The following is an 11,635-nucleotide window of genomic DNA, read 5'->3' as shown; positions in this document are numbered from 1 at the left end:
TGTACCCAGTTTTCCCACTGTTAATAGCTGCATATAAACCATTCGTCTCATTCAATCAACCCCAACGCCTTGAGTTCGTCAATTGGACCGCCGCCTCCAAGAACTTCAACACCATCGCCCTGCCAGCCTCCTGCCAAATCAACCGGAGCCCGGGCGATTGGGTTCCTGATTGACACCGGACTTCGGGGAAACGATCTTCACTGGCGCAGTCGACAGGATTTGGCAGAAGAAATCACCAGGCCACAACCAGGGGCAGCAAGCGGACGCAAGCCCGCCTTCATCGGCAGCAGCCGAGCTCCGCGCGGAGTGGAGCGGCAGAGCCAAGCCAACGCACGGAGCCAGCGACGCGGCAGCAGACCACCGAATGTGCGGGTGAGTGGGATTTCTTGCGCTTCGTTGTGGCGGTGTAGGCTGAGTCTGGGGTTGCATGGTAGTCACGCGGAGCATGCAGACGAACATGGCGGAAGGAGACGGAAATCGTCAAACACATGAGGCGCCACCCCAAGGGGGAACGGCGGCAGGAGAGGTGGTCCAAGTGGAGTCAGAAACAATATTCCTTAAACGAATGGAGTTGGAGTTTCAGGAGCGAGAGAGAAAAGAAGCGCGCGAAGCGGAAGAAAGAGCGCGAGAAAGAAAAGAAGCGCGCGAAGCGGAAGAAAGAGCGCAAGAGAGAAAAGAAGCGCGCGAGGCGGAGGAAAGAGCGCGAGAGGCGGCGGAGCGAGAGAGAAGAGAGGCGCGAGAATCGGAAGAACGCATGCAAAAACTGAAGCTCGAATCCGATGAGCGGCTGCGAAGGTTGGAGCTGGAGACGAGGGCTGGCACGCAAACTCCTACGGGCTCGGACTCAGATGAGGGTAGACGGCCGGGCTTAGACCCGGTCACTCAGTGCGCAAAGGTCCTGAAAGGGCTTAAGCTGCCGTGCGATGCGGACATTCCGTTGTGGTTCGACGAAGTTGAAAGGTTGTTCGTGACGTACGGGGTGCCGGAGTCGAGTCGGGTCTATTTAGTTTTACCGGCGTTGTCGGAACGGGTGAGGTACATGTTACGTGGACTCGGGGACAGTGAGTGCAATGACTACGAAGCGGTAAAAAAGGCCGTGCTGCAGGAGCTTAGGCTAAGCCCCGCAGAATACCTAGACCGATTTGCAAAGGCAGCGAAACGTAACGACGAAACCTGGTCGCAATTTGCCTCCCGCGTCGGCACCCAGTTTGACTACTACCTGAAATCGAGGAAGGTCGAAACAAAAGAGGAGGTAGTGGCCCTCATGGTGGCCGATAGAATTAAGAACAGTTTGAGCGCTGAGGGACTGGAGTACGTTCGCCTGCGCGAAGCAGAGACGTGGCTGAAGCCGCCAGAGATAGCTAACGTGCTGCAAACTTTCGAGCAGGCCAAGGGGAGAGGCTCCGCTGTTGGGCGCAGAGATCAAGTGCCCCCGCGCAATACAAACAGTGGCAAGCGAATGTGGATTTGTAGCGTCTGTAAGGGAGAGGGCCAACACTTCCGGCTGTGCCCGAAAATTGCTGAGAAGCCAGGAAACCCAGGGCGAAGCGCGCATGTGCAGAGGGTGATAGTAGAGGACGCAAGTGCAGTGCAGGCTCAGGATGCCGGCTTCACGAGCGGAGGGCAGCGAATTCTCGTGGCCGAGGTAAATACGCTCGGAAGCATTGATGAGCTGAGAAAGTCTAGACTACAGCACGTGGAACTCGACTGTGCAGGCAAGACAGTTACCGCGACGATCGACACGGGAAGCGAAGTTACGGTGGTACGAGAAAGTCTAGTCCCGCAGGACGCTATGCAGCCATCGGGCACCATCAGGCTAGTTCCAGCATTTGGCGAGTCGGTTAGCGCGAGAGTGGTCAGCCTGCCTGTGAGTTTGAGGCAGGCCGTGTCGGTGGTCGGGAGCCCCAAGGTGCAGCTAATCTGTGCTGTCACCAACAATCTCGCCGAGGGACTAGACTGTTTCCTTTCGAGAGAGGATTGGGAGCTGCTGACGAAATGTCACCCCAACCGGGAGGCGAACAGCACGGCTGAAACTTTCGCCTCCTCAAAAGGGGACTGCGAGGTCGGCACCGGGGCGATCTCGGAACCGGCGGCTGCCGTGTGTGAGATTACTGGAGAGCCAGCACCTAACCGCCTTCGTCACGCACGACGGGCAGTACGCGTGGCGCGTCATGCCGTTTGGTCTCAGAAATGCGGCAGCAACATTTCAGAGGATGATGAACACGTTGCTCGCCAAACACCGGTCCTACGCCACGGCCTATCTGGATGACATTGCCGTCTTCTCCTCTTCATGGCAGGAACACCTTAGGCACGTGGACACTATCCTCGGCCTGTTGACGGACGCAAGGTTAAAGGGGAGCGTTGAGAAGTGCCAGGTAGCTCAGGGCCACATTAAGTACCTCGGCCACGTAGTGGGCAGCGGAACGCATGGTCCTGATCCGGAAAAGCTGGCCGCAATCAGAGGTCTCGTACAACCAAAGACTAAGAAGGAGCTTCGAAGCCTCCTTGGCCTTTGCGGGTATTACAGAGAGTACGTCAACAACTACGCGGAGGTAGCTGAGCCGCTAACGTCCCTGACAAAGCGGGGTGTGCCGAACTCGATTCCTTAGAGTAGCGAGGCCGATCGGGCGTTCGAGCAGCTAAAGGAGTCCCTTTGCTCAGCTGCGGCGCTAAACACCCCTGACCCGCACCAGCCTTATTGGCTGTTTACTGACGCGTCTGAGGTGGGAGCCGGGACATGTCTGGCGCAGATGGGGAAAGAGGGCCGCGAGAAGCCCATCGCTTTTGCCAGCCATCGTTTCACTCCAACCCAAACCCGCTGGTCAACCATCGAGCGCGAGGCGTTTGCCATCATTTGGGCATTGAAAAAGTTTGATTATTGGGTTTTTGGGGCAGAAGTCAATGTCGTGTCTGACCATAATCCTCTGTCTTACCTGACGACCTGTACGCCTCATGGGGCTAAATTGTCAAGGTGGGCATTAGCCTTGCAACGCTACAACGTTGTGGTTTCTCACAGGAAGGGAGCAAACAACGCGAACGCGGACGCTCTGTCGCGCCTTCACAATGTTGCTTGGGGGGGCCACCATTGAATTGCCTCCCAGCCTTAACACCGCCACGACGGACGTGAACGTTCCCGTTCACCCGTCCTTTTTCGTTGGTGGTGTGTGTGTGTGTGTGTGTGTGTGTGCCGCGGTTGTGCGCGACGAGATGCCTTGAGTGCTCGATCCGTGCACCGAATTGATCGACCCGCGCACCGAGCTGAACTTTCTGTGCACCGCAAGTGAGCGAAAACGCACCTGAACATTCTTGAAGGAACGTTATCAGGCTACGCCGTCACAGAGAACATTTGCGCGCGTGCGCATAGTGGCAATGCAAACTTTATTAACGTTTTATTTTTGTTGACTGCAAAGTTGCCCGTGTTCTTTACCAGTTCTTATTCTTTTTGTTCTTGTTGTCGAGTGCCGGAATGATTGTGCGTGTTAGCGGTTATAGCGCGCATCAGTGTTTTGGGTCGAGTTGTCTCGTTGTTCGTACCGTTTACGCGCTCCGGAGGCACGACCCAATCTCTTTTTACTCGCACTTAGTGTTGTTAGAATTTTTTTTGTGTGTGTGTTTCCGGTTTGCTAGAGTATTCCGCCCCTGTTGACGGTTAGTGGATAGGTTGTGTCTGTAGTTTAGGTGAGAGAGGGTTCAGATCAGCTGCAGAAATAGAGGGGGGGGCTTATTTGTGGTTATACCTAGCTCCTTCCACGTGTTTTTTGTTTGTTTGTTTATGCCGCTGTTATTGCGGAAGGAGAGATGAAACGAGTGGCCCTTTTAATTTCTTTTCGGATTGACTGAACCAAGAGGTCCAGTAACCCTCTTAAAGGAGGGAGTTGTAAGGTCCACTTATGAGATTAGCGGCCAGGCGCCCGGGCTGCGCGCGAGAACGCGCCGCTCTGTCTGGCGACGTAGCACTGCCGACACTGCGCTGCAACCACCGCTAATTCGTCGCGGCGTGCGCGGGAGACGGATTGTCTGGACCTCCGCATTCCTCAAGGATAATCCCCCATTGAGAGTGCGGACTGCGGCGCCGGATTCCAGGAACGCCTGCCGGACCCGCTGGGATTACCGGCGTGTCTCTATTGTTGTCGCGTCCTGGTCAGCATGACGCACTGTCGCCGTCTTTTGTTTTCACCCCGCGGTGTCGCTCGAACCTGCTCGTCTGCGGACGTGCCGTTGACCATTAGGTGGCGGCGCCTCAATGAATATTCCGTGGCCTGCTGAGTGACAGCTGTCTACGTGTATTTGGGCACGCCCATACGCGTGCACGAACGCTACAGGGGCGTTCCCGAGAGAGGGTGATCTCGAGGTTTTAAAAGGCCGAACTTGGCCGTTGGAAAGGGTTCTCGTCTGAGCGCTGAGCTGGCAGTTCCCGGCGAGACAAGGAGTCTCGACCGTTAACGCTAGGTTGGGATTTAGGAGCCCCCTAGTCGAGGTTAACATCGCGTCGGAGGTTCAGGGTGCAGCGCCGCACCGGGCAACTAGACGGATCTTGCGGCGAGACAGAGTCTCGGCCGTCGTTTCTCGAGCGGTTTGTGTACGCTCCGAGAATAGGAAGAGTTAGACGAAGTTGAGGAGCTCGAGTGATTTGTGCGCACTCGGAGCTAGCGTCTAGCTCAAGTTTGCAGTTTTTCCTTTATTATTCATGTACCCAGTTTTCCCACTGTAAATAGCTGCATATAAACCATTCGTCTCATTCAATCAACCCCAACGCCTTGAGTTCGTCAATTGGACCGCCGCCTCCAAGAACTTCAACACCATCGCCCTGCCAGCCTCCTGCCAAATCAACCGGAGCCCGGGCGATTGGGTTCCTGATCGACAACGGACTTCGGGGAAACGATCTTCACTCCAACCTTTGCGTTAAAGTATCCAATCACAATCGTGAACTGTGTTGTTGGCTTCTTCGTTGCGGATTCGACATCCTCGTAGAAGCTGTCGACGGCTACATCGCCGTAGGTGGTTGTTGGCGCATATGCCGATATTATTGTAAGCTGTATCGCAGGTTTAGCTTGATAACTACAGCCGAAACTCCCGCTAATGCTCAAAAACTCCTCGCCTTTTCCTCCCGTTTCTTTGCGCATTAAAAACCCACCCCCTGTTCTTTCTGCTTTTGGGGTCCTCTGTAGCACAAAATATTATTGCTAGTGAAATCTATGAAGCTAGGCTTCCATGAAGCTAGCATTCTCCTGTTCTTCTATTTTCGCCTAACCTTATAATGCCACACCTAATGTCCCAGAGCCCCACAAGCAGTGCTTTAAGATTCCTCCACTAGACAGAGTGCGTGCGTTGAACACTGTCAGGGTCAAGTTTCAAAAAGAAGAAATGAGAGAAAGAAAATGGAAAACTTAAAAACACCATACATGTAAACAGGGATTTGGACTCAAGGAAAGCAAATGTTGTTCCTTAGGACTAGATATCTTTCTTGAGAAGTGATTCTTTTACGGAGACATTAAAGCCGATCTGATCAGATATTTTGTTTGGGACTGTCATGGTTTGATGTAATAACACTTGTTTTCTATAATTGTTTCTGGTTTTTGGGGGATGCAGATTTCAATGTCTTTAGGAATAGGACGTTACAGCGCCTCCGCTGTATAAGCACTGTGCCCTTTTTTATAAAGAATTTGTGGTGGTCTGAACTAATCATTCCTGATAGGGGCGCCGCTCACAGTCTCGGATACAGCCTTTGTTATTAACGTGAATCGTTAGCATGCTTTTCTGCAAAGTAATTACTTTTTTTGTAATTATGACCACTTTTTGATCTCCGTACGCGTGTACCATAGAATAGCTTGGAGTGCAAAAGGTTTTATAGAGCTGTTTTTAATCACAGTGAAATGAGGTACGCGACTCAGTACATTTGAACAGTTCGGGCCAGTTAATTGCATTATTTGTTAACGTGAGGGTTCCAAGTTAAATTTTCTCTGAACCATACTCCTAAACATTTTGCTCCCCTGTCCTAAAGATTGTGGTCCCTACAAACGTTGCTGGTCGCTCTGTTATTATTGGTTTGTTTATTGGTAGAAATATTACGTAATTCGTCGTTGCATAATTCAGTTGCGATTAATTTTGCCGAAGCCACAACGAAAGCAAATAAAGATACTCGTCAACGTTTTTTCATAGGTAAATTACATTTCTGATGTCAATAAGGCATTGCTGTCATTGACATATCATATTTGCGCGGGGGAATGCGCAACTGAACTTATGTCGTTGATATAGGCCAAGAAGTGTAGAGGTCCATACTCTTACACTCAGGGACGCTGCGCTGAATTGTTAGGAAACATGAGCTTGTTTCGCCAACGCGTACAAGCTATTTCCGCTGTTTAGGTAAAATTGTATAAATTTGCTGGCGACGCGTCTCATTCTGTATTTGCCTTATTATTTCAACAATATTGTGTAGCTAAGTGAATCAAATGTTTTCTCCAGGTCTACAAATATTCCAAAGGTCAAGGTCTGTTTATTGTTCCCGATTTTTATATCTCTTACATAAAAGAACGCATGATCTGTTGACCACCCCTTTTCGGAAGTCATATGGGGATTTGCTGATAATGTTTCCACAAAACATGCAGTCTGTTTGTATACTTCTGTTTTGTTTTTTGTCATCCAGCGGCGCCCGGCTGTGTTATCAGTGTTTCAGGCAAAGTACGCCTATCTTTTCTTTCTTTTGAATGCCGAAAGGGCTATCGTGTTTTGATAGAGTGATTGTTGGGCCTGACATCCCTCGCCTAGAATAGTCTCCTTCGATTTCCAGTGTTCTCGATGTTTCGAGAAACAGACACTACTAGAGATAAAAATTGGCCGCGTCTCTGCGCATTTTGTAGCAAATGTCGGCGAACGAGGATAGTCGTCGGGTGGCCCTGCCCAATAATGCCTCCTTTCTCTTCCCCGATCACCTTTTACGCTGTTCCACTTCCATCTCGCTCCTCCCAACAGAAACACGGTAGAGATTTGCTCAGGGAAATTTCAATTTACCTCGTTCCACTGCTCCAGGCCGCGTTCCTCGATGCCAGCGCTGCTGTACGGCGGAGCCTCGCGTGAATCGAGGCACCCCACTACAAAGTTTATAGAACCAGAGTGCCGTCATCCACGTGACGTCTTAAGCGGAACGTGGAGCCATCTAGTAGAACGTTTTGTTACTGTTGCCGTTTGATTTCTTAAAATTCAGCTGGAAGATCTAGTGGCGCGGGCAACAGCGAGATAAAGTGTGAATTTTTCTGCAGTGGATGTATAGCAAAAACAAGCATCCATAATTTAAAAAATAAAGGAACACTGCAAATATAACTTATATGTGATTTGTTACCTGATATTTGCGTAATGTTTTGCTATTGTTTAACTATGTTGTCAAGTATCAAAATTGTCACCGGACTTGGACACTTATATTTGGCGGTGGGTATATCAACGTATTGAGAAAATCCTGTTTCCATTTGGCCGGGCGGCAGAATGGAGCCCGACAGGAGCGTAGTATGTCTCTTTCTTATAGTGGGAGGGCCCGCGCGGCCCTTCGTCATCGTGCTGCTCGTCCAAGCAGGGGAATGGCGCCATCGCGCCATCACCACTTCCACCTTTGAGTGCCCTCGGGGATGTCGGGCGACGCCGTAAACGATGCGGCCGAGGCCACTGTCCCGTCGACGGAGCTGTACAGCGTACAAATGGGTGGACTGGAGTTTCAAATAGGAGTCAACTCAGCGTCAGCGGTAAGGAAATTTCTGAATGCCAGTGGTCTACGCATTAAAAGCAACATTGTCACTCTCGAAGCAGCTAACAAGCAGTATGTCAGCATTGCCGTCTTTTTCCTGCCAACTTCTGTCACAGACGACGAACTCGCTAAAGCCCAGCAACCTTAGGGTAAAGTTGTGCAAATAGTCTCGTGCCGCTTCGGAGACAAGCCGTAACTAAAAACAAGAGTGCGATATCTGAAAATGGAAATGTGCATGGATAACCCACTACGGAACTTCTTGCGATTGAGCGGTGCAGAGGCTACTTTCGGCTACCGAGGCGCGCGGAAACTGTGTCGGCGATGTGGTGTGGAAAAACATTTCAAAGCCCAGTGCGGCACACCGCGCTGCGACAGCTGCGTCATTTTTGGGCACGCGACGGAAGGCTGTGAGCGAAATTGTTCGCGGTGTGGTGGGAGGCGCGCCACAGTAGACTGCACGGCGCGCACGTCGTACTCCGTGGTGACAGCCGGAGGATTTTCGGCGGGGTTTCCTTCGCTGCAGGAACGACCACAGAGTGGGGACCCAGACCGCAATCGGTCGAATAAAGGCCGGCGGAGGTTTACGAGGACGGCGGATATATGGCAACCTTCGAAACCACCGAAGACATGACTAGCGAAGAAAACATGCTGTCTCGCAATATCCAGGTAAATCACAGTAATAGCGAAGAAGAGAAGGGAGATAACCAGGAAACGCCACCCCAAACAGCAAACACGGCGTTCGAAAAACGCTCAGGAGGCGAAGGCGGCAACAAGACACCAGCCGGCATGAACGGAAGCCAAGATGGCGACTGAGAAAGCCGACGAGGCGGGAAAGACGGCAGCCATGATGGAACCTGGACGCCACCCGGTGCGGGAAGGAGCCAAGGTGGCGGAGGCAGCACAAAACATAGTCCAGGAAGCAGGCGTGGGCCCGCGGATGCGCAAAACCGAGCTTGCGTCGCATCGGCGCAGAGGGCAAATAAGTGACCGACCACTCGAACCAGCTGGGCGCGCGACGAGGAGATAACGGAGGCGACCTGGCAGACGGACGAAATGTGACGGCGCACACCGTGCTCGGGGCCGCGGCCCGGGACGACTAGACGGCTCCAGCGACTTAAATGAATGACGACCGCCGCGTCATAGATGACAAAACATTAGGTAGTTTCAACTGACCGTCTTTCACGGTCCGCTTCGCTCCGATAGCAAGCGGAAGCGCCATTGCGCATGCGTGGCGTGCTTGGCCGCCAACGGCATTGGCTCCGGTTGCGCTGCGCGGGCCGCCGATACCGGAGCGGAGCGTCGAAAACGGTCAGCTGAAACTCTCTATTGTCTGCAACCTCCCTGGTCAAGGCGACGAGTACGGACGAGCCGGGAAGTCAACGGTGGGGTGAGAGTGAGTGCAACAGAGCCCGGGACGAACTTAAACGGGCAAGCAAACAGACTGACAGAATCGCCTCGACCAGGAAAGCGAAAAACAAGCCCAGGAATACAAATAAGGGTGAGCAACCAGACTTGCTCCACTCGAGCGAGTGGTCGAGCAGGGATAGCAACGAGGATTCGAGGACAATGAAATGTGTTTTTATGATAATAGCCTAATGAGGCTGAATTCTTTATTGTTTTTCTTTTTTTGGTTGATTCGTTCATTTGCTCGTGTGGAGAGAAAAAGGAGGACACGCTCGCTCCCAGCGTGAGCGTCTGAGAGTAAACATGCCCCATTCAAACAGTTTTAACTAGTACAGGTAAAACAACTAACGGTGGAAAATAAGCAACTGTGTGGGAGCGGGCCAGTTCGTACAGGCTGCGTTCGGGGCGACGAATAGGGTCCACGAGCAATAAGAGGCGTGCACGCCGACCCAGAACGCACAGTATCAGGCGGTTGCCGGCGATGAAGAAACGCGCTCTAGGTATCTCTTACGTCCTAGCTTCAGCGAGCTCCGGAGTTTCCCGGCCGGGCGCAATAACTGCCATGCCAGGAAATGTGACGATGGGAAAGTGATCCCGCCAACGCTGAGTGATGAGCAAAAGTGTATGCCCTGTGCGGGGTGCACTTATCAGAGTAGTGAATACCATGCCCTCCCCTCTTCCTCTAAGGTGGCTTCGGCCCCGGCGTCGCAGCAGGTGCACAATTGTTTTTCTGTCCACAGTTGGTGTTTGGGATTTAATTTCTTTTTTTCTTTTTTTTGTCTGCCCGCCGAGTGCTGGTTGGCCCAATGTGAAAGCTTACCGATTGCAGATAACGGTAATGGTGTGTGCTCTGCTTGCTTTTTCTTTTTTTTCTTTTTCTAAACACGAAGCATGCCTAAAGACACGACTGGGATGCGTAAAAGTGGTGGCGTTAGAGATGTGTTACCGAGCGTGTCGTGCACTCGCAGTCTGCTCGTTTGCCGAAGGCATGCTTGTATGCAGAATCACAAACTGTCGATGTTGTCCTGTTTTCAAATACCATCGATGCCGCTGTCATAGTGTGAACCTGTAAAAGACCTCAACGACATTTCCATAAAATAATGCTGAACATCTGGAGATGGAATGTCCGGTGCTTTAGATTGCAGACACTGCGGGAAACATGTGACATACTCTGCTTACAGGAACCAAACGTAAGATCCCTTAAGGATGTCCAGAAATTCGAGGCGCAGTTTGGAGAGTAGGGAATCTTTTCATTTCTACTGCAAAACGTCTGTGGAGTCGGTATAATTGTCTTTAACATATCCTTCTGGCGCACAGTCCTTTCACCTTTGACACAGAAAGCAGAACAGTAGTTCTGGATTCCAAATGGAATAGCGATCGATATCGCCTAATCAATCTTTACGCTGCCCCACGCTACTCGACAGTACAAAGTTTGTTAAAAAACATAGAACACTTGTGCCAAGACAGCCGGCATATCATATGCCTAGGAGATTTTAATTGTGTAATAAACCAAGCTGATATAATAGGGCCCCCAAAGCGTGTATATTACCAAGGGCGTGAATTAACTAAACTAATCCTCCCTTTCAACTTAATTGACACACACGTACTTCTCCAGGCCACAGCAGTCCAGTACACATGGCAAAAGGGCCGCACGCTAAGTGGGCTAGACAGAATCTACGTAGGCCTGGCTCTGGTGGACACCGTTACTATGCGAAATAGTGAACACCGCATCGTTGCTCACATAAATTTTAGGTCACAGTCCAGTAGGAATTAAAATAGCTAGTAAAGGAAACCCAGGCAATAACCAAGCTTGGCAGTTGGGCACACGCGTATTACATGACAGTACGTGTAAAGCCAGCTTAAAAAACAGCACAGCAGCATCGTTAGAAGGGAGCGAACTTATTGACTGGGACACACTAAAAACAGAATAGAAAACTACCTGTATCGACGAACGTAAGAAACTGAGACACAGACAGTCAGATATGTTCACAAACATCCTCAAACGAATAAGAATACCAGAAGGAGGCAACCCCCAAACCTTACTTATGCAAACTTATCAGAGACATGCCAGGCTAAACAGGCTCTACTCCACTTCTGCAAGCACGTACAGAGACAGAGAATCTCCCAGCTCTAACTCAGAAATCTTGAGATACGAACGAAACAGGCAGCTGAAACAGAAACAAGCAGGTCTAACCAAGCAAAGTTCAGGCCAAGAGACATCGGGAGCTTCGTTTCCGGGAAATGACCTCCAGTAAAACAACAAAAGATATTGACAACATTACTTCAAGTTCTTTCCTAGCAAGTGTCCCACAATTACCAGACGAAGACTTTCTGCACTTCTTAGCCCCAATTAAACTCAAGAGCTTGCAGAGGCTGTTCAGTTCGGGCCCCTGACTTATTATTTAAAACCGCCCGGCAATTAGATATCTTTCGCTGTGGTAGCTTGATTACATGCATGCTGTTTGTTTTCATGCGGCCTAGCCAGCAGAGCTGACTTGA

At 51.0% G+C, this 11,635-nt stretch overlaps 1 protein-coding gene across 1 annotated transcript in view; it reads left to right on the top strand.

The window, feature by feature from the left end:
- The first annotated feature begins 457 nt into the window (after positions 1–457).
- LOC144168282 (uncharacterized) overlaps positions 458–11,635 on the top strand; it is a 103,285-nt gene continuing 92,107 nt past the window's right edge. The window contains exons 1-2 of the mRNA XM_077697295.1: positions 458–576; positions 727–2,062. Of these exons, the coding sequence (XP_077553421.1) occupies positions 458–576; positions 727–2,062 (1,455 nt within the window). The remainder of the gene's footprint in view (positions 577–726; positions 2,063–11,635) is intronic.

The sequence above is a fragment of the Haemaphysalis longicornis genome, unplaced genomic scaffold, assembly GCF_048455015.1.
Source record: "Haemaphysalis longicornis isolate Haplotype H1 unplaced genomic scaffold, Haemaphysalis longicornis Haplotype H1 scaffold_2, whole genome shotgun sequence".
NCBI lineage: Eukaryota > Metazoa > Arthropoda > Arachnida > Ixodida > Ixodidae > Haemaphysalis > Haemaphysalis longicornis.
The sequence above is the reverse complement of the archived record's forward strand: the minus strand, read 5'-3'. Positions and strand labels throughout refer to the sequence as shown.